This window comes from Notamacropus eugenii, chromosome 1, assembly GCF_028372415.1.
Source record: "Notamacropus eugenii isolate mMacEug1 chromosome 1, mMacEug1.pri_v2, whole genome shotgun sequence".
In the NCBI taxonomy this organism is placed as follows: domain Eukaryota; kingdom Metazoa; phylum Chordata; class Mammalia; order Diprotodontia; family Macropodidae; genus Notamacropus; species Notamacropus eugenii.
Window position 1 is genome coordinate 428,115,172 of NC_092872.1, and position 23,276 is coordinate 428,138,447.

The 23,276-nt window shown below is 42.0% G+C and overlaps 1 protein-coding gene and 1 pseudogene across 1 annotated transcript; both read right to left on the bottom strand.

Annotated features, from left to right (window-relative positions):
* Positions 1-267: 267 nt before the first annotated feature.
* Positions 268-11,168, bottom strand: BLCAP (BLCAP apoptosis inducing factor). The gene is made up of 2 exons (XM_072631540.1): positions 11,083-11,168; positions 268-2,041 (listed from the first exon to the last, which is right to left on the bottom strand). Exon 2 carries the CDS (start codon positions 1,891-1,893, stop codon positions 1,630-1,632), a length of 264 nt encoding a protein of 87 aa, XP_072487641.1. The 5' UTR covers positions 1,894-2,041; positions 11,083-11,168; the 3' UTR covers positions 268-1,629.
* A 1,683-nt stretch (positions 11,169-12,851) lies between these two features.
* On the bottom strand, positions 12,852-14,355 carry LOC140518103 (pleiotropic regulator 1 pseudogene; annotated as a pseudogene).
* Between the last annotated feature and the right edge of the window lie 8,921 nt (positions 14,356-23,276).

Consider the following 23,276-nt stretch of genomic DNA (forward strand, 5'->3'; position numbering starts at 1 on the left):
AAAGGAAGCCCAGGCAAGGAGTCACAAATGGGAGTAGAGACCTAGATTCTACCCTAAGCACTGTTACTAACTGGTAATGTGACCTTAGACATATCACTTCTCTCTGGGTCTCAACTTCTCCTGTGTACTATGTGGTCAGTAAGAGCCCTGCCACTGCCCTTCTACCTCCCTTCTCTTCACACAATTTCCTGACAGGGGTTGCATTCTGGTACCACACATGATTCCTCTCTGTTACCCCTATTTAAAGTCATAAAAATCACTTGAGAGTTTACAGACCAAAGTTTATAAAGCTTTTATTAAACATCTTAAACAGCTGTGCAATTGAGCCAACCAAAAATAAAACAATGTTTTAACCAGCAGCCCTTAAATTTCAAAAATGTTGCTGTTAGGTCCAATTCCCCAGGTGACAAGCACCAAGTTCAGTCCTCTGTCCAGGTCACCTCCCACTCTTCAGTCAATCCAAGGGAAGATGAGTGAATGGATCAGACTGGAAGCATACTAAGAAAAACAAAGTCTTCTTTCTGGGTATTTCTTTGTACTATGGAATCTTTGAAGAAACAAAGCCTAGGGGTCCCAGCATGGAGCAGAAATGGCCACTTCTTATCACCTCTCCTGAATTGTTTCATTGAGGCTGATGTGTTCCAGGGCTTGGGTCCTTTTCAACAATCTCCACCATAGTACAGATATCAACTGTGCTAATGATAAATTCCTAATTCAGATACTCAACATACATTCTTCCCAGCTAATAAAAACAAGATAATCCCCCAAGCAAAACCACTGATTGCTCATCACCGTTCTGAAAACAGAGACCTGCTCTCCAACCCAGTTATGTGGGAATCAGCAGATTTAAAGGAACCAGGAGAAAGATAAAAAACCCCAAACAGCTCGTAGTACTGCCCCTAAGAAATGAGGACCCTGCCAACTCTAGAAATTGGGGAGGGATGTGGCACTGTGAGGGAAGACATGTTCTGATACCCAGGAACTATTGCAACAGTGACAGTTTCTTTCAGAAAAAGAAATAGGAGAGTTAAATGTGGACAGCACTGAAATGCCAAAACACATTTCATTCTAGTCTACTGAGCAGGAAGCTGGAGATCCCAGGTGCCGGTGGCTTCAGTGGAGAGCTGGGTTGCTGCAATTAAGAGACCTGTGTTGACGACTCAACTGGCCCAATGGGCAATATAAGGCTGAGAGGTTGGAGAGAAGGAACTTAATTGCACTCCAGACAAGGTTCATCTAGGTAAAAACAAGACGTGAATTCTGCTGCCACATAGTGGAGATCCCTGGATCAGCAGAATTAGGCTGGCCATTTTGGGTCTGGTCCCCTGGCAGGATCTGAGATGAAAGGGTGATCATCCAGTCGGTGAGGTGCAGGAATGAAAGTAGGAAAGAAAAACAGCCACAACCACTGACCACTGCTGGGCTTCAAACACAAAGCACCAGGTGGTGCTATTGTTCACATCATAAAAAACTGGAAGTGACACATCATAGGTGAAGGATGCCCAATCAGGAATGTACTCATCTAGTCTACACAGATGTGCAGGAAGTCTGTGATCAATCATATTGTGAACATCCTTTACCCTTGGGTTCTCATCTTTAAAGCCAATCAATTAGCAGCATGTTAGGATCCTAAGTCCCCACTATCCTGGGATCATGAGCTGATTCAGGGAGGTGGGAGCCAGTGCAGTGATATAAGAAACAGTTCCCCCAACAGCTGTAACAGATGAGGAACAGGGCTGCCAGGAAGACCAAGGCACAGATCGTGCACGGCTTCCGCTCCAGAAGGAAGCTCAGAAGGTAAAAGCCCATAAACATCGAGTGACTGAACCAGAGAGCTGGGTTGAGGGGCTTTGGGATGAGCAGGACAGGCAATAACCACTGAAGGCAGTACATGATCTCTGTGAGGCAGGGGAGGAGAGGCACAAGGCCCACAACAGCAAGTGAACTCTATTTGCTTCTTTGATTTCGTTTCCAGTCAATTTTCAACGGCTTCTCCAATGTGTCAAGGAGCACCACATTGTCCCGTAATCTGAAGATATAACTTAAAAAGAAAAACACAAAACACTTAGAGAGGGGAGGGCAATTAGTTCAACATTAACAACAAAAGTATTGACTTGTAGTTCTACGGAGTAGAGACCTCAACCCACACAATCATACTAACTTTACTCAGGGACCAAATCCTATTGAAATTCATCACAAATTACAGAAAAGATTTTCTTGTAGATATTTTTTCTAAGTTGACATGATTTCAAGATGGCTATTTGAGTTAATGGTGTATGCAGAAGCCTTTCAGTCACATTCCACATTTGTCACTGGCTAATTCTTCTGAAGGTTATCATGGAAAAACTAGAAGTAGACAGACAGAGAGTGCTGAGCAGGAAAGTCAAAACAGATTTTGCTTTAGTCAGTTCAGTCCTCATCAGCTACAAGGTAATCAAGGAGGTAACAAGAAAACTCCCCCACCAGTGAAAGATGGCTTATCTTAAGTAGCAACTTCTCTGCTTTTATAACTTCAAGAGGATCAAACAAAATCAGTCAGGCTGTATAATCTTAAACATAACAGAAAATAATCAGCAGTAGTCCTTTAAACTGGCATCTCACCCCTGTCCTGTTTGTTAGGGACAGATTATTTGTGGATTATTTCTATGTTATGTTTTAAATTATTTTGTTAATTACATTTTCATCTGGTTTGGGTTCTGTACGTGACACTTCTACCCTACTCCATGGTGCCTCTGATGTTCTAAATAGCTGGTTAATTCCTTTAGCTCTCTACTGATCAAGTATAAAAAGGCAAAAAGACCCTGACCCAAGATTCCTATGCTCTTGTAAGGCTATATCAAGGATTTATGTATTCCTTCTTGACACAATGCCTGTCCAAGATAATATAAATGATCTTTTCATTTATTCTCAAAGACTTATTGTCTACCACATAAATATCCCCATAATGTGCGTGAGGAGATATATAAAGATTAAATGAAAAAAAGATTAAATGAGACATAAGTTGGCATGGAGTTTATAATCTAGAAGCCTCTTAAAAGTCAGCTTTTTAGAAGGGGCCCAACATGGGCTGAAAACTAAGAGGAAAAAACTGAGTGAAGGCACTGACAGTAATAATAAATTATAAATAAATAATAAACACCTTAATAATTTTGTTTTCAGAGGCAGAAACTACATTTCACCTAGTAATGTGTAAGCCAGAAGGACCTGTGACTTGCCCCACCACCTGAGCAACCTTTGCCACCAATTCCAACTGGCACAAAGGGCTAGGTGTGGTCACCCAGAAGACACTGTAACTAATCTTTAACAAGCCAAGGCAACCTGATTCACTATAAAGTGGTGTTTTCATTCATATGGGCCAATGGGGAAGCACCTGGTAGCTGACTCAAAGTTTATTATTGGTTGCCCAGCAACACTTGAGGAAAAAAGGATCCAGTCTCTGCCCTTTGGAACAGTGACTCCTAAACATTTCACAGGACACTAATGAAGCTTTACTATCCCTAAGTTTTAAAAGGGAACTAAACCAGATACTTGTTTAGAAGACAAACCCTCATCCAGGATGCTATTCCCAATATAAATTTGTTGTTGTTCAGTTGTGTTTGACTCTTTGTGAGCCCATAGATATTGGAGTGATTTGCCATTTCCTCCTCCAGCTCAATTTATAGATGAAGAAACTGAGGCAAACCTGGTTAAGTGATTTGTCCAGGGTCACAGAGCTAGTAACAGATACTTAGGAAGATGAGTCTTCCTGACTTCAAGTCCAGCACTCTATCCACTATGCTATCTAGCTACCCCAACATGGTATAGTTTGAGGCATCACACATATGGGCCTGCAACACTCCTGAGCATGGCCCAAACCAGATCATGAGCATGGCCCAAACCAGATTAAAATGTGATTGGGAAATATTTAACAAAATTAATAAAATACAATAAAGTGTAGATAATATTGATATGTGGTTTTCTAAGTCAATATGTGGCCCGCAGGGTTACTTACATATGGTATAGTGGCCCCTGTTTCTTTTTGGGTTTGACACCACTTCTATTGTGGGTTGAGAATACTAAACTTGGTATTATATGGTACCTGAGTCAAAATCCCAGGCCTAGTTACTTGACCACAGGCAAGCTGTTTCTCCACTGAGTCTCATTTTCCGGAGGGTTGTTATGAAAGAAGTACTTTGTAAACCTTAAAGTGATATAGAATGTTAATTATTTCTTGCAACGAGAGGGATGGGACCCACTGAATTGTAATAGAAAACATCCCTGTGACTTGTACACAGTGTTATCTGTCTCAGCTTCCTGATTCCCCCAGCGCTCGAGTAAGAATGGGAATTGAGGAGGACACCCTATGGTGGGGTGGATTTGGAGACGGGTGACCTGAATTCAAATCTTGGCTCTTCAACCTTCTGCATATGTGACTTGAGCCTTAGGTTTCTTGCCTGTAATGGGAGGAGGGTGTTGGACAAGGTCCCCTTTCATCTCCAAACCAAATAGACTCAGAATTCTATGTTATCAATAGTTGCTGCTTGCACAGGTAATCTTCAAAACCTTATTCCTGGTTGATTCTGCTCCTGGCTGCACTTTGAGGCAGTCTCTCCTCCCCACAAAAAAAAGCTCTCCACCCACATGTGTCTGTGGAAGGCTGAAGAGTACTGACTCCTCCTGAGAAGTCTTGCATGTCAATCTCAAGAAAAGGATTTTGAGAAGTCATGACATGTGGGTCTGAGTTGGGCAACTACATCTCTGGGCTTTATCCCGTTCATTTTACAAGCAAGAGCACTAAGACTTGAACAAAGTTGTTGGGAGGTAATCAAAGAGTAGAATTGAGGCTTACTACCATCAGACACTGATCTTGGGTTCAATCTTGCCTGTTCTTTTGAGTACTGGCAAGTGTGGGAAAGCCTAACACATGTTGCCTTTAATGCTTTTATAACATGGTGTTATTTACAAAATTCCCTAGGAATTCTGTGACTATACGAAATGAGGTGCAACTGCCTTTTGGGATTGACCAGTGGTTTGCCATATGTACTTATCAGCACCTCTGGAAAATCTCCAGTTGCTCTGCGTCAAAGACAAAGAAAAGAGAGCAATAGAAGAGTGATAATCAAGAGTTATCTTCCAGGACTACGGACACTGCAGAAAAACTAAATGGCTTCAAAATTGCAGACAATAAAATATGTTTCTCTGGTTGTTGGCATAAGCCATTTCTCTATCTGGGTGATAATTTCCATGGAAGAAGCACTGTAGGCTACCCAAATGATATCTGAGCCCTGCCACTGGATGTCAACACTATAGAATCTCATGCTGTGCTCTTCCATGAGCTGGTGACAGCCACCATGGGAATCTGTGTAGTGCAGGAGTGAAGAAAACACTTCTTTGCCAAGAGGCATGTTCATGCCAAGGTCAGCATGGAACTGGCACAGTGAAGAGAAAAGTAAACCAATGCTTTCTGAAAACCCAACAACCAGGCAACAGGGTGGAGTAAAGAATGCCATATGATCTGGGCAAAGCTACATTTTGAGTTATATGCCAGAGTGATGAAAAAATACAGTTTAAATGGAGAGTGCAACCAAAGGGTTAAAGAACTGAATACTTGAAAAAAAATTTCTATCACAACCCATAGTAATAGTCAATAAAGTACAGGAAGGTCTTGGCTTCAGAGCTGGGGCACATTCCTACCTTTGTTCCAGTCCCCAAATGTCCTATTCTTCCAGCTGCCAGCTAAATAACTATTTCAATATCAACAAAGCCAGTTTACTTATGATTTTAGAGTAAAGAAGGCAAGTACACAAACTCCACTCCAGTCCAGCAGGTTTGCTCAAGGACTCCAGCATACATGATTTTCATTTCTGCCCCCATGCTGGGCCTTATTCTTCCTCCTTTCCTATTATCACTATAATCAAGCTTTAAGCCTCTCCCCCATCATTTTACCAGAATTTTTCTCATTCTACAAGCTAAGAAGGTCCCCTCCCTACCTTTGAGTCATATACAAACAAGTCAAAGAATCTCAGAATTGGAAGACTCCTCAAGGGCTATTAGGTCCTACTAAACTTGAACAGGAAATGCCCTCATGGTATACTGGAAAGAATGCTGGACATGGAAACATGAGACCTAGGTTAAAATTCAGTTTAGGATCTTACTAAAACTATGAAACTTTTGAACACTCCCAGCCTAGTCTATAAAATGTGGGAGTTGGGTAGGATAATCTCTGGTCCCTTTCAGCTCTAAACGTAAGATCTTATGATCCTATTCACCCTCCTTTTGGGGAACCAAATGAGCTGATTGCACTGAATATGGTTTATCTTAAGCATCAACTTTCCTGGATGAGTTACCTGACTTTATAACTTCAAGAGGATCACACTGCTGGCTATTCTCTGAAACTGGACTTCTCTAGATCCAAGAAAATCTCACCAAAAGCAATCATATTATACTTCTTTCAGTAATTCCTATTCCTGAACTCCATCTTTCCATTTAGTTGGGTAATCAATAAAGCACAACACTCAGTACTCTCCTACACTTATGATTTGTCTCTAGGCTTACATACCTTAGTAGGCATTTGTTCACCTGCCAAAGACATACGTGGGGAGTCAGAAGAAGTGCCACTTTCTTTTACAAATTCATATCCCTTAGTCATAACGGAAGTTACTATTCTAAAGATCCCCACCCATCACTTTAAGGATCTAACAGGGCGACTACCAGGCAGGTAATGCTAGTAAATCTCTCATTGCAAAAGTCTCTAAAAGTAGCCTATTATTTATCATATTATCCTCCTCCTTTACTGACAGACTAACCCTAAAGAATTCTGCTGAACCTACTTGTTCCTAGAAGGAAAAGACAAAAGAAGTATATGAGTTCTAGCTCTGCTACCAGCTTTGTGACCTTGAATAGATAATTTAACCCTTCTGGTCTCTTAGTTTCCTCAAGTATAAATTAAGTAAACTGGAAAATATGGTTTCCAATCCTTTGCTTCTAACATTCTATGACAGGCTAATTCCCAAGTTACACTTACAGATCCTTACAAGAGAGGCTGGAGTAAGTAAGTAAGCAGGCAAACGTGGAGCTCTTAAAACACTGAAAAGTCTTTCTTAGACTAAATGAATCAGATTGCTATCACATCTTAAAGACTGCACATGCAAGAAAAACAAAGCTCTTTCTGAAACCTGTCAACCTTGAAGATTTAGAGATCAATGTTCAAAAAAGAATTGTGAGCATAGCAAAACTTGTATGATTACTTAATGAAAGCTTCATCATCCTAAGGGCTTTCCTTTGGATATTTTCCAGGTTCTTAATTTATCCTTATCATTATGCCCAGAACTGAACACACTGGTTCAGATGAGACCTGATAAAGGCAGAATAAACTGAGATTATCACCTACCTATCCCTGGAAGTTATGTTTCTCAATGCAGTCCATGACTGCATTAGGTTGTTTGTTGCTATCACACTTCAATGCTGATTCATGGAGCCTGTAGTCTACTAAAATTTCCAGATGATTTTTTCAGAGTGCGCCTCCCTCATCTTGTACTTCTGTAACTGATTTTTCATGCCCAAGTGTAAGACTTTATGTTTATCTCTACTGAATTACATCTTATTAGATTCAGCCCAATGCTCTTGTTTGTCAGGACCCTTTTGGATCCTGACTGTCATCCACTGCGTTAGTGTCACTCCCAGCTTGGTGTTATCTGCAAACAGGCTAAGCATACCACAGAAACTTTTATTCAAGTCACTGATAAAAATTTTAAACAGCCTCAGGGACAAGCATAGATTCCAGGGGAACTTTTGAGTCGTCTAAGCTGAATCTCACAAAATAGTTACATCTTTAGTATTTGAAAATATTCTTAAATATAGTATCCTATGGTTATTTCAGTGATCACCCATATTCCTTTTTTTCCTGCTGAATATTTACTGGGCACCTAATACAAGCAAGACAATGTGTATTTAAGGGGGTGTATCTTCTCTCGCCGATTCTCTCACCATTAACATAGCCTCTCAACTTTTTTCTTGTCTTAGATAGTTGCATATGGAAGGATTGGGAGAAGAGGTTACTTGAGGGAGCAGGTGACAGCAATAACTTTCTGAAACGGGATAGTGAGAGGACTAGGTTGTTTTCAAACAAGTCACTTGTTGAGCATTTATTTTCTAATTAATCATTTCTGCTGGAAGCCACAATCCCAACCAATGATGGCAACTTTATAGGAGGGAAAAGAGGCTTTCACCAGTAAGTCATGCATTCACAGAAATTTAACAATGTTGTGTTTTAACGGGTGTTCCCTATGGCTCCCCTACATATGATCCAGAGTAATGCTATCACTATCCTCTCTACTGGGCTTCTCTTGTTTTTCAAGCACACTCTGAATTTCAGAGAATTCCTAATCTATGAAGTCAGTCTAATAGCATATGATGCCTGATATCTCCAAAGTGAAAGATCTTAAGTGGAATGTGAATATTCCAAAGTCTGATTGGAAGAATGCAAGAAAAAGTCTCTTTAAAAGATATTTTACGGATGCTAGTAAAACTTCCCTTCTGTGGTTTACTAAAAAAGCTATCAAAGTTGATTCTTGCTATTTATTTTCCTTGGTAGCCAGAACCACAACTAAGTTTTCCAAAGAATGGACCAATGTTTAACTGACCATTAGCTGTGATGAAAGACCTACTATTTTCTGTGTCCTGGCCATATGTTTAAGAGCTTTTCAGACACAGTCTTTCATATTGTGGTAGACAGGATTGAGCAACACCAAGTGAGTATACACAGAAGTTCTCTCAAACATTTTACAGACCTCTGCAACAGATAAAACAAGAATTTTCTTAACAGAAACAGAAAGTAGATCTATTTCTTGGGACTGAGACTGAACCATGTCCCAGATTTTACCTTTAGGGAAAATAAAAAAGATCTAGTAAAAAAAACAGAAAAAGTCCTAAAAAACCCCCAAAACAAACCTGTTCCCTTTATGTCTCTCTCTCTCCATGCCCACGCCTTCACATCTCTATCTGCAAATTCAGCTAATACTCCAGACTCTGCAGCTGTCTCCTTTAAAAATAAATTAACTTATTTTGAAGAGTTGTATGAGTTGGCTATACCATTCAACTTCCTAGTTGCCCTCATACCCAGGAAACAGACAAGCCATGAAACAAAATGAAATAAACTTTGTGATCCAGCTGGTATTAAGGTGGTACTCAGCAAGAAGGGGTAATAGGTAAACTTGAAATAAGTTAAATAGTGGTGTCAAATTCAAATAGAAAGGGAGCCACTAAACCATACATAAGGATTCCTGCAGCTGCAAACTGACTTAGAAAATCACATATTAGCATGACCTATATGCTACTGAATTCTTATTTATTTTGTTAAATATTTCCCAAATACATTTTAATTTGGTTTGGGCCATATTTGGGAATGTTGCATAGCCACATAACTGACACCTCTGGCTTAGAATACCAAAGTTCTTTCAGACATATTCATGGAGTATGGTTGTGTTCTAAGTAGCAATCAATAGACCAATAATTAATTGATGAACAAGTACTTATTAAGTGCCTATTATGCACCAGGTAATTTATTACGAAGCCATGAGATGAAGGTATTTAAAATTTTCTTGCTTAATGCACCATTAGAGGGGGCTCATTTCTCCCTTTAACATTATAACTCAAAGGTACTTATCATTTCTCTAGTGACCCTAAACTGTATTGTTTCCCAACAGCTTTCAGCCCATCACTACAAAACAAAGCCATCATATCACGCCACTCTACCTTAAAACGACTTACTCGCTTACAAAATGACTCCGATGTATACAGCTAATTGGTGTGAATAAAATTGCTGCCGTGTTGGACAGGCAGACTAACAACCTGACTCAGGATAAGAGCATCAATACAGTGTAGGAAGAACAAAACTAGACTAAGGGTCAGGAAACTTTGGTTCTAGCTCCAACCACACCACAGATTTACTATATGAGCCTGGGACATTTCCTCCCTCTTGACCAGGTAGGTACCCTATCCGCAAAATGAAGTTCCCTTCCTGCTCCCAAGTTCCAATATGAGGATGTCATGATACTAGGATATATGGAGAAGGCACTGAAACTTTCCCAAGTAATGAGCAGCTGTGACTCAGTTTCTTCATCTGTAAGATGGAGACAACAAAACTTAACTATCTATCTCCCAAGACAGTAATGAGGAAAAGCACTCTGCAAACCTAAAAGCACTATGTTGCAGAGCTACCTCTGACCTTGGACAAGACACCCCACCTCCCTCTTGGTTTCTTCGTTCGTAAAATAAGTGGATCTGGACGAGGAAACTTATGGGCTTATAATCAGTATTCCTGTTTGCCCACAGGGTGTTCAAAGCACCTCCCCATAAAAATTCCCCTCCCTAGCCTCACCTCTTTCCTGCTTCTCTACGGGACTGTCCATCCTTCCAGGCCAGTCAGCAGGCCACACAAGTAAACCCGGGCCCGGGGAGAGGGAGCACCGACTCCTCCGGGATTCTACACTAAAGGAACCGGGCAGGCTCTTCCCCCCTCCCCCCAACACCCAGATCAGGGGCTGAGGACAGCTGTAGGGCTTCAGGAAGCTTTCAAGCGCATTCTTTCATCTGACGGGCACAGAAACACTTCAAGGCAAGTGTCGCTGCTCCCATTTCACAGATGGAGACACACAGGCTTGGGGAGGGGCAGTGTGTCCATCCATCCTCCGCACAACAGGCTGCAGCCGCCGTCCCCGCGCACTACACGTGCCCCCTACCTCCCTGGGGCTCGACTGACAGCGAGGAAGACCAAGGCGTGGAAGAAGGCTCTCTCCCGTGGCTCGGAGTCCTCCCTCCCGGCTGCCCGCTCGGGACGGGGACTGACATTTCCCAGCCCACTGCCCCGAGAAGCGGGGGAGGGCTGGGAACCTTCTGCGCCTGCGCTCAAGGGGAGGCTAGCGGGAGCGAGGAGGTACGCGCTTGCGTCGGAAGAGGGCTTTCCCCTCGCCCCCAACCCCCTCCTCCTCCCTCCAGGTGACCCGCAGCCCTTGAGAGGGAGTCGGGGAGAGACAACGCGGCGCGTAAGGGCTGCCCACGGGGCGCCCACCCCTTGCCGCCGCGCTCAGGCCGGGGCCGAACTACCTGCAAACGTCGCCATGGCCGCGTCGCCTCCGCCGCCGCCGCCGCCGCCACCAACACCGGAAGCCCCAACGCCTTCCCTTTCCCTCCCCTCCCCTCTCCTGTTCAGCGTTACAGGCCGAGGACCCGCTCCCGAGCCGGGCCTGCCATCGCCGTTCGCCTGAGTTCCGCGCATCCTGAACCCGAAGGCCCCCCTCCCTGCGCCTCTCCTTTAGGGCCCCTCTACCCCTTTCCTCATCCGCCCCCAACCCTGTCTCGGGGTCCTGAGTTGCCCCAAGCCAGCCCTGGAGAAAACGAGATGTAAACGCTCTACAACCTCCGCGAAACCTGGTTCTTTTTCGTCAGGCACTGCGTCGGGCAGCCCGAGGGCAGAGGCAACGTGCCCCGCATGCGTACGGGAGAGATTGAGAGCCTCGACCGCCGGCTCTCCATTATCTGCGGCTGTCGGAAGGTAGCGGAGGCGAACCGGCGGGTAATCCGCGACCTGCGGGGGATGACAAGGTGCGCGGCGAACTTCCTTATCAGTAATGATGAAGTCCTAGGGACTCAGAGAAAATAACGTCATCCTAGACGGGCGAGAAAGCGGAGGAACGGTATCTACAGGAAGGCTTGCAGCTACTGGGCCAGGGTACAGTGGATGGAGCCGGGTACGAGAAGGAGGAAGACCTGAGTTCAAATTCAGACTCAGACGCGTACTAGCTGTGTGATCCTGGACAAGTCCCTTCACCACTGCCTGCCTCAGTGTCCTCATCTGTCAAAGGGGATAATAAGTATCTGCCTCCCAGGGTTGTGAGAATCAAATGTTTGTTACCTTCCAGCACTGCGTAGCAGCTTCAGCTAAGCTGGACCGCTTACCTTCCTGCCTTCCATACGAGGCTCCCTGCTGTGATGGAGGACTGAAGGATCTCTCACTCACAGAATCTTGGAGCTTAGGAAGAATTGAGAAGGACTCCAGGGCTCCCGCCCTCAGAAGTCATTTATAAAGCGCCCTCCCTCCCTGTCCAGGGAGCAAAGTTGGAGCTAGATACCCTTGTTTCAAGTTATACAGTAATTATGCATAATTAGAAAAAAAAGCAGTAGCTCATTAAAAGAAAATTTGCAAAACTGAGTTACGATATGGAGGAAAAGCATAGATCACCTATATTATTTTGAAACCCATTGGCCTTCTTATGAGAAAATACTTGGAAGCGTATTTGACCTAAAAGTAGAGGTAGCTTTTTTTTTTTAAGAGTGATGATACATATGAAACATTCATTTTACAACAAAATTTTCCTCCTGAAAAGTACGTATTTGGTGGAGAATCTCAAAAAGTCTAGTACTCTAAATACATGCAAAGTCTTTATTAAGAGTTTAAATTCATACTCTGATCCAGAAAGATAAAATTATTGCATTTGTGAGGAATTGAGAGCTTATAGATAATAAATTTTAAAAATATTTTTATTTTTTTCTCAATTTTAAGAAACACATGCTCTGTAAGTGAAATAGTAAAAAGTGAAGTGCTGCATATAAAACTTGACCATTAGAGAGAATTATCATTTTATTTCAATACCTAGATATTCCTAAATATGAAGGAAAGCAGAACCCATTTGTATAGGCAAATGATAAATTGGATCTTACTCCATCTTTCTTTTTAGGGGGATTTATTGTAACATGATGAAACAGTAATGACTTCTGTGGAGTTTCTGCTTTACAGTCCTATGTCGATCACAAATATGACTGAATGTATTTATTAAAAATTGAAATAAAACAATCATACCATTATGCACACATTATCACTTAAAAAATCTCTTTCTCTTGACAACTGGATGAATTTCTTCCATTGCTGAACCACCTTCTGTGTATTCTTTAATGGTCTTATCAGCTTCTGCAGTAAGTAATGACTTCCAGACTGGTTGAAAGTACATGCAAATATTCCTGATTCACTGTCCAAGCTGTCCAGCTGCATGTACTCTTTGGAAACTGTAGCCAGTTCTCCAGTCTCAAAGATGAATAGTGCTATTATCCCCTCTAGATACCAGCACTCCTTCTGAATTCACAGTTAGTGTATTAATTATAGCACTGTGACAAGAAAGGTTTTGAATGAAGTTTCCATCAGGGAATTTGCACTGTTTAATATTACCTGAAAAACCAGAGGCAAGTGTGTAATGTCTTGGATGCAAAACCACTGCTCTGATTTTTTTTTTTTTGTGATCCCTTAACATGACACATTTCCCCATAATCAAGTGGTCCTGTTGTGGCTTTCTATTAGGAGCTGTGGTTCTGTAGCTTGACACTTTGACACTTGACACTTTACTGTAGTCACTGCATATGTACGTCCTGCTGATGTGTGTACACTCATTTTTGTCCTTACATCCCATATCAGTGCAGTTGAATCTCTACTACAAGTCACAAGCACATCAATTGTGAGGCACAAACCCTAACCATAAACTGCACTTAGATGTCTGGGATAATGTCTGACAACCTTATTGTATTCCAGATCCTAGCACTTCACCTGTTTATCTTCTCCACAGAACAGGTATGGACTCCTTGCACTCATTATCACTCTTTCTACAGTACTGATATGTCCAGTCAGTGATAGTTTCAATTTGCCCTTAGCCAGGTCCCCATTTTTATAGTCCTATCAGCAGAACCAGTAACAAACCACTGATTTCCAGGTTCTACTGCAAGACATCAGAGTCAGCCTATATGTCCATTGATGACTCATCACACTGTAGCTTAGGTTATTATAGGTGCCTTTTGGGGCATCATTGTAGCATTTTTGGTGCTACTAGTTTCCATCATAGCCAAAGCTAACCCAATGGCTATGAATGTTCAGGAAGCCCAGCATGTCCGTAAACACCACCTGCATTAGCTGAAGTACTTGTATATGTCCTGGATTGTGAAGCAGGTAGGCCCACAGCTAAAGATTGTGCAGTGAATTCATTCAGCATGCTTTGTATTTTATTATCTGCATTCAAAGCCACCAGGTTCTGGTGGATATGAATGTGTACCAGTCACTAAATATTTAAGTTCTTGTCCTTGATTGCCTGGGTACTGTTTATGCCCAAATGTACTCACTGTACTCTGAGGTGCTTTTTCTATAAGATTTTCCTTCCAAGTAAGCATTTGCAACCCAGGACCATAGTCAGTATGAAGTTTGTCAGACATATTCACTTTGTGACTGTCTTCATCCAACTGTACTGGCTTTGCATTACCAGCCACAAACATGTGGTGGGTCCTCTTCAATGATCTGAAGGCAAGCATGTGCACAGAATATTTCTCTACCTCCTCAAACATGATGCCAACCACTTGGCTCTCATCTAACCCTCAAGTCCATGCCCCCACCCTCCAACTCCAAAGACAAGGTGGAACTCCTGTAGCACAGACCCCCACAATTACTTCTGGAAGCTCAGGCACTGAATATGACATAAATAAATGACCATCAGCATCGAATGTGATGTAATGGGCACATGCCCATTGCACAATCTTACACCATTGAAGAACTTGTGATGGGTGTATAACCTACATCAGATTGTTCTCCTTTGTGAGGAGGGAGAGAGAAAAATTCTGAACTCAAAATCTTATAAAAAATTGAATGTTGAAAATTGTCTTCTTGTGTAATTGGAAAAAATAAAATATTATTTACATTTTCAGAAAAATAATTTATAGCACATTGAAACAAGTGTTAGAACCCAAAAATCTTATGGCATTGACTCTAGGAAAATAAAGAATCCTCTCATTTAGCAAACAAAGTAATCTAAATTTTACTACCTTCATAACATCTTTTTGTGTGTGTGTGAATCAGGGTTTCTCTTGTAGCTGTTACAAAAGCAAATTCATTTCAATAGTGAAAAAGAATTTCAAGCACCAGTTACATCAGAGATACTGTTTTGAGAAACTTTGCCTCAAGAAAAAGCCCACCTACTGCATTACTAATATTATGATTATTATTTTAATGTTACAAATATGAAAATTATAAAGTATTTTTATCAAGTATCTATTGCTTCATTTTACTGTACGTTTACAATTTGTTAAAATATGATAAATTCTTAACTTCATTTGAATAAAATATAGGCTAAGTAAATTATTAATGTATATTTTTTTTTGAGAAGTGTAAGTAGGGGCAGAAATTTTTTTTTAATAAGAAAGACTTGCTACACAAAGTTTGGAAATCACTGAGAGTAAGACTTCTTTTAGCCAGTGTTATGGAGACGCCTGGTGGTAAGATGAAAGAGATACACCAATCACATGCTATCAAAATTGGTTTTCCAAACTAATTATGGAGAAGAGTCTTTATTAAACCAAGTTATGAGCAAAGAGCATCCTTATTAAACCCATGTCCTTTCCAAACCCTGACACAGAACACAAAAGGGAGAATAAGCTATGTGCCCTGAAGGCCTTTTTAAAAATTGCAATCTAGTTAGGGAGATGTTATCATTGACTCTTGAGTAGGACAAATGGGGCAGCTAGGTGGCATAGTAGACAGAGTGCCTTAAGTTAGGAAGACTCAGCTTCCTGAGTTCAAATCCAGCCTCAAACACTTCCTAGCTGTGTGACCATGGGCAAGTCATTTAACGCTGTTTGCTTCAGTTTCTCATCTATAAAATGGAAAGGAAAGAGCAAACCACTCCAGTATCTTTGCCAAAAAAACCCCAACTTGGGGTCATGAAGAATTGGACATGACCAAAACACCTGAATGGTGACAAAACCAGGAAGAGACATGGCTTCTGGACCCACCATTTGACTGAAACTGCTTTCTCCAAGCTTCCCAGTTACCCTCTTTCAGTCTGAAACCCTCTCCTTCCTTCCCTTCTGCATTGCTCTCTTGATGTTCTTTTCTGCTTCCTTCTTTGGCTCTACTTAGTCCTATCCCTTAAATATTGGCATTTCCCAAGACTCAGTTTCTCAACCAATTTGTTACTCTGTGCTTCTGACTTTCATTGGCAAGTTACAACTCTCTGAAGCCTCTAGGTAACAAAACCTGGGTGGCTTCCCTCCAAACTTCCTCACATCAGCTTGCTTAAAATTTACTACCAGGATCTATAAGGTGAAGTAACTTCCCTGGTTCCTAGAAAGGCAATGCAGCATTGTAGAAATAGCACAAATTTTCAAATCAGGAGAATTCAATTTGGATACTAGCTCTGACACAAGCAGACACTGACTTTAGGAAAACCAGTTTCTCTCCCAAAGCCTCAGTTTCCTCATCTATAAAATGGGAATAATATTGGTAGCTATCTTAATGGACTGTTGTAAGTAAGAAAAGTGCTTTATAAGCCATGTGCTATCAGAGTGAATTCTTTTCTTTTTCTTTTTTTAAATAGAAGAGGATCATAAATGCCTCATAAGGAATAAAGAGGAATATTTTGAGGTGTATGGAACATATGAGGCAAGTAGTGAAAGTAGTTATCCTCAAAATGAAAATAAGGAAACAGACTCTGATCAAATGTCACATAGGTAAATAAGTGGAGGTTGGAATTTAGTATACCATTTAGTTTAACCTCAAATATCCCCACTTGTGGCACAGTGGGTAGACTGCCTAGAGTCAGGAAGACTCATCTTCTCGAGTTCAAATCTGGCCTCATTCATTTACTAGCTGAGTGAACCTGAGCAAGTCACTTAACCCTGTTTGCCTCAGTTTCTTCATCTGTAAATTGAGCTGGAGAAAGAAATGAGAAACCACTCCACTATCTGTCAAGAAAACCCCAAATGGGCGGAGCCAAGATGGCAGAGTAGAAAGACACATATACACATAGCTCCGAACCCACAACCCATAGAACATCTACAAAGAAGTAACTCACGGAGAATTCTGCACCCAGAGGCCACAGAACATTGGCGCGAGGGAGATTTCTGTTCCGGAGAGACCTGCAAACCTCTCACAAAAGGTCCTTTGCGCCGCGGACTGGGCGCCGGGACTAGGAGCTGAGTACAGCCCTGCCGCGGGGCTGCGGCACCGAGAGGAAAAGATCCAAGCGGGCTTCAGGGACGGGATCTCCAGCGGCCGCACAAGTCCCTCCACCCACAGGTGATAGGGGTCGGTGAGAGAGTCTCTTTGGCGGGTTGAGGGGGAAGTGGGGTGCCCCCATGGCTCGGGCCCCCTCGGGAGGCAGAAGCTGAGGGGCGGCGGCAGACCGGGGCTCCCCAAGCAGGCAGGAGCCTGGATCCATTGTTGAAGGTCTGTGCATAAACTCCCTGAGGGAACTGAGCCTGAGAGGCGGCCCTGCCCCAACCTGAGCACCTGAACTTAATCTCACACTGAATAGCAGCCCTGCCCCCACCCAAAGCCTTGAGGCTGGAAGCAGCATTTGAATCTCAGACCCCAAACTTTGGCTGGGAGGATCAGGAGGCGAGGTGGGTGTGAGGAGAATATTCAGAGGTCAAGTCACTGGCTGGGAAAATGCCCAGAAAAGGGAAAAGAAATAAGACTATAGAAGGCTACTTTCTTGGTGAACAGGCATTTCCTCCCTTCCTTTCTGATGAGGAAGAACAATGCTTACCATCAGGCAAAGACACAGAAGTCAAGGCTTCTGTGTCCCAGCCCACCCAATGGGCTCAGGCCATGGAAGAGCTCAAAAAGAATTTTGAAAATCAAGTTAGAGAGGTGGAGGAAAAGCTGGGAAGAGAAATGAGAGACATGAAGTCAGAGCATGAACAGCAGATCAGCTCCCTGCTAAAGGAGACCCAAAAAAATGTTGAAGAAATTAACACCTTGAAAACTAGCCTAACTCAATTGGCAAAAGAGGTTCAAAAAGCCAATGAGGAGAAGAATGCTTTCAAAAGCAGAATTAGCCAAATGGAAAAGGAGATTCAAAAGCTCACTGAAGAAAATAGTTCTTTCAAAATTAGAATGGCACAGATGGAGGCTAAGGACTTTATGAGAAAGCAAGAAATCACAGAACAAAGTGAGAAGAATGGAAAAATGGAAGATAATGTGAAATATCTCATTGGAAAAACAACAGACCTGGAAAATAGATCCAGGAGAGACAATTTAAAAATTATGGGACTACCTGAAAGCTATGATCAAAAGAAGAGCCTAGACATCATCTTTCATGAAATTATCAAGGAAAACTGCCCTGAGATTCTAGAACCAGAGGGCAAAATAAATATTCAAGGAATCCACAGAACACCGCATGAAAGAGATCCAAAAAGAGAAACTCCTAGGAACATTGTGGCCAAATTCCAGAGTTCCCAGGTCAAGGAGAAAATATTGCAAGCAGCTAGAAAGAAACAATTCAAGTACTGTGGAAATACAATCAGGATAACACAAGATCTAGCAGCCTCTACATTAAGGGATCGAAGGGCATGGAATAGGATATTCCAGAAGTCAAAGGAAAACCAAGAATCACCTACCCAGCAAAACTGAGTATAATACTTCAGGGGAAAAATTGATCTTTCAATGAAATAGAGGATTTTCAAGCATTCTTGATGAAAAGACCAGAGGTGAAAAGAAAATTTAACTTTCAAACACAAGAATGAAGAGAACCATGAAAAGGTGAACAGCAAAGAGAAGTCATAAGGGACTTACTAAAGTTGAACTGTTTACATTCCTACATGGAAAGACAATATTTGTAACTCTTGAAACATTTCAGTATCTGGGTACTGGGTGGGATTACACACACACACATGCACACACACACACACATACATAGAGACAGAGTGCACACAGTGAATTGAAGAGGATGGGATCATATCTTAAAAAAAAATGAAATCAAGCAGTGAAAGAGAAAGATATTGGGAGGAGAAAGGGAGAAATTGAATGGGGCAGATTATCTCTCATAAAAGAGGCAAGCAAAAGACTCATTAGTGGAGGGATAATGAGGGGAGGTGAGAGAAAAACATGAAGTCTACTCTCATCACATTCCACTAAAGGAAAGAATAAAATGCACACTCATTTTGGTATGAAAACCTATCTTACAATACAGGAAAGTGGGGGATAAGGGGATAAGCAGGGTGGGGGGGATGATAGAAGGGAGGGCATGGGGAGGAGAGTGCAATTTGAGGTCGACACTCATGGGGAGGGATAGGATCAAAAGAGAATAGAAGTAATGGGGGACAGGATAGGATGGAGGGAAATATAGTTAGTCTTATACAACACAACTATTATGGAAGTCATTTGCAAAACTACACAGATTTGGCCTATATTGAATTGCTTGCCTTCCAAAGGGAAGGGGTGGAGAGGGAGGGAGGTAAAGAAGTTGGAACTCAAAGTGTTAGGATCAACTGTTGAGTAATGTTCTTGCCACTAGGAAATAAGAAATACAGGTAAAGGGGTATAGAAAGCTATCTGGCCCTACAGGACAAAAGAGAAGACAGAGACAAGGGGAGAGAGGGATGATAGAAGAGAGAGCAGATTGGTCATAGGGGCAATTGGAATGCTTGGTGTTTGTGGGGGGGAGGGGATGAAAGGGGAGAAAATTTGTAACCCAAAATTTTGTGAAAATGAATGTTAAGTTAAATAAATAAATTTAATTTAAAAAAAAAAACCCCAAATGGGGTCATGGAGAGTCAGACATGATGGAACAACAATATCCTCACTGTCTTCTGAGAAAGTATAGGCATTATCTCTCACCTAGTATATTAGCATGAATTCTAGAATCAATTCAATTGTAGAAAATATTAGGAATTTAAATGGACTGCAAACTCAATCAACAAAAATTTATTAAGCACCTTCTGCCAGGCACTGTGATAGACCCTAGAGGATGCAAAATTCAAAATGAAACAGTTCTTATCCTCAAGGAGGTTACATTCCATCAAAGGAAATAATACACAAATAAGTACAAAGTATACAATAAATCGAAGTCATTTTTGTAGAAGGCACCAGTAGCTCAGGAATCAGGAAAGGTCTCATGTGGAACTTGTTGAGTTTTTTCCTCCAGTTAGTTTTTGTACTTCTTTTTCCATTTGTTCAATTTTCCCAGTTTTAGGTTTTGTACTTCTTTTTCCATTTGTTCAATTTTCCCAGTTTTAGGTTTTGTACTTCTTTTTCCATTTGTTCAATTTTCCTTTTTACAGAGCTGTTCTCCTCAGCAAATTCTTTTTTCATACTTTTAAAGTCATTGGCCAGTTTTTCTTCTATTTCTCTAATTTGACTTTTAAAATCCTTCTTCAGCTCTTCCCACAGTGCTCTTTGTGCTTGGGACCAATTCACAACTCTTTCTGAAGTTTCAGATGGGAGTACAGTCTCAATGCTGACCTCTTTGGTATTCGTGTTTTGGTCCTTGTCCCCATGAGAAAGATTCTGTGGTCTTTTCTTTCCTGCTTTGCTTCTTAATCATGATCATGAGGCTTTGTGTGTTGTAGCCTCTGGTTCTTTCAGCTAGAAGCTAAAGAACCTGGTGCTCAGCTGGCTGGTGTGAGAAAGCAGAGACCAGGTGAAGTCTTTTTGTGTTTCCCCAGATTTGCCCTGGAGCTAGCTTGTTACATGTCGGGGAGAGGTGATCTGAGGTCTCCTCAGCTGAGCTAGTGCAAAGGCAAGCTCGGTGGTTGGTGATCCCAGCTGCCCTAGTGTCTTCTTGTTTCCCCTGGGGCACTGAGGCATGCCTGGGGTGCTGGAGTTGGTGGTTGTGAGGCTCCAACCCCTGGGGCTCCAGATCCCCTCCTGGTTTGTTGAGGTGGGGCTGTCTGAGACAGCTCTAGTCCTCCACCACAGCAAGAGGGATCCTCCTTAGTGATTTTCCTAGCCTCACATGCTATGATACTGTTTGCCCCTTCTGCTGATCCCACTGATCCAGGATTTTTCTGGTAATATATTTTATGGTTCTTTCAAGGTCAACAAGGGAAGGCGGAGAGAGCATTTACTGATCACGCCACCATTTTGGCTCCTAGAAGTTCAAGTAGGTGACTTACAGACTTTTAATCTGCTAGCTGATAGTCTCAGGAGCGGCTGCTGCAAATACCTAGGGTTCTGCCACTCTCACTCACTTGGTTCCATTGGACTCTTGTCCTGGGCTCATATGCCCAAGATTCCAAAGTATAGCCACTGTCTCAGACTGCCCAGGGCTTCCTGCTTGGCCCTGCCATGGCAGGGACACACTGCACTGTGTGCTGTGTGCTTCTCCACCCTGTGGAATAGAACCTTCCTGCCAACCTTCCAGTCTGTCATGGGCTGTGAATTTGCCACAGTCTGTCTCCTATTGGATTCTACCCCTCCAAAATTTGGTCAGAGTCTCTTTTTAGAGGTATCTGAAGGAGTTTTGTCTAAGAGCTTAGGTGAGTAATTGCTCTCATTCCATCATCTTGGCTCTGCCCCAGGGAGTTAGGGATTAAGAAGGGAGCTAGGAATTCTAAAAGGCAGAGGTGAGGAGGGAAGTAACTCGTGGCAAGGAGAAAGAAGGTAGGATGTCATGAATGAGGAACAGTAGACAGACAATTTTGTGACCCAAAGGATGGATGAAGGGAAATATTGTATCATAAGATAAAAGATAGACTGAATATCTAATTGATTAGATACGTAAGCTGAGTGAGGGTAAAAAGTTGAGATTGAGTCCATGACTGTGAAAGGATGATCTTATGCTCAATAGAAATAGAACATTTGGGAGAGGTATGAAATTGGGAAAGGGAATATAATGAGTTCTATTTTAGACAACTTGAAGTTAAGATGCTCATGAGATGCCCTGTTGGAAATACCTAACTAGACAGTTTCCTTGTCTACAAAACTATGTTCTTGGACCACACAATCTCTGAAGTTTTTCAGCTCTAAATCTATGATACTACACAAAGGTCTATAGGCTTACAAAATCTATTGGATAATCTGGCTCTATATTCTAAAAGTTCTAAGAGTTCATTGATTCTCATGGTTTCGGTTATCATCTGTTATCAATAATATAGAACTAGCCTGGGGTGGTGTGTGTGTGTGTGTGTGTGTGTGTGTGTGTGTGTGTGTGTGTGTTAGTGGAAAAAGCCCTGTTGACAAGCCCTGATAGATATGGGAGTGTAGTTCAGTGGAAAGAAGACAAAACCAAAAGTTGTACTTGGTTCTTAACCCAATCCTGCTATTAACTCAAGCTATGCCTTTGGATAATTCACATACACTTGCCTGGTTTCAGGGTCTGTATTTGTAAAATGAGGGTATTGGGTCAGGTAACCACTAAGGTCCTTTTATATTCCCATGATACTAGCTGCTTGAAAGCAGGGACTTTCTCCATGACTGTCCCCCATGAACATAGAATTTGGTGCATATTAGGCTTTTGGAAAATGTCTGTTGAATAAATGGATGAATAAACATCTCCTGCAGTTTAGAGAATACACAGTCCCAATGTAGTCTGCCTGAGTCAGGACATATCTGCAGAACTGCACTTAATTATGGGCACTAAATTTTAGGAAGAACATTGATCAGCACATCCAGAGGAAATTAATTAGGCTGGAGAGAGTACTGCAGAATCATATCATGTGAGAATCAGACAAAAATGCTGAGGATATTTAGAGCACAGAAGAGAAGACAGGGTAGTGAGGAATGCTATTCTCAAGTGTTTATGGGACTTTCACTAGAAGAGAGATAAAACCAGTCCTGGTGGGCCTCATGGCATCTAAAGGGTACAAATTGTAGAGAAGCAAATTTCAGATTAATACAAGGAAAAAATGACTGACTATTCCCAGAGTGGAATGGATTGTCTTGTGAAGCAGTAAGTTCCCTGTCACTGGAAATATTTAGGTAGAGGTTGGTCATGATGGGTCGGGGATATTGTAAAACAATGGGGCCAAATTCCAGTAGAAAGGAAGTGACTAAACTATATATAAGTATCCCTTCAAGGGCCATATTGACTTAGAAGACCACATAAAACACCATTTATATTCTATTTCATTTTATTTATTTTGTTAAAAATTTCCTAATTACATTTAAATATGGTTCAGGGGGCCCTTTGCTCTGTGGGTGGTGTGTTTGACATTTCTCTTATAAAGGGAATTCTGGATCAGGCATTAGCTGGATTAGACAACCTCTGCGTTTCTCTGATTATGTATGTCTCTGCACAGGGGAGGTCAGGGAACTTTTCAAAGATTATCTCTCACGTGGAGGCAGCATGGCTTAGCGGCTAGAGAGCTGGTCTTGGTATCAGGAAGATAACCTGAGTCCAGTTCTGACATATACAGTCTGTGTGACCCTGGACAAATCTCTTCACCTCTCTGCCACCTGGGCAACTTTCTAAGACTATAAATTGCAATGAAGATGTTGACCTGCACTGGTAGAGAGAGTTTCCCCATCAGGCAGTTCCCTATGCCAATAA

Coding starts and splice junctions, on each gene's coding strand:
- BLCAP (XM_072631540.1), bottom strand. CDS start 1,893: ATGTACTGCCTTCAGTGGTTATTGCCTGTCCTGCTCATCCCAAAGCCC.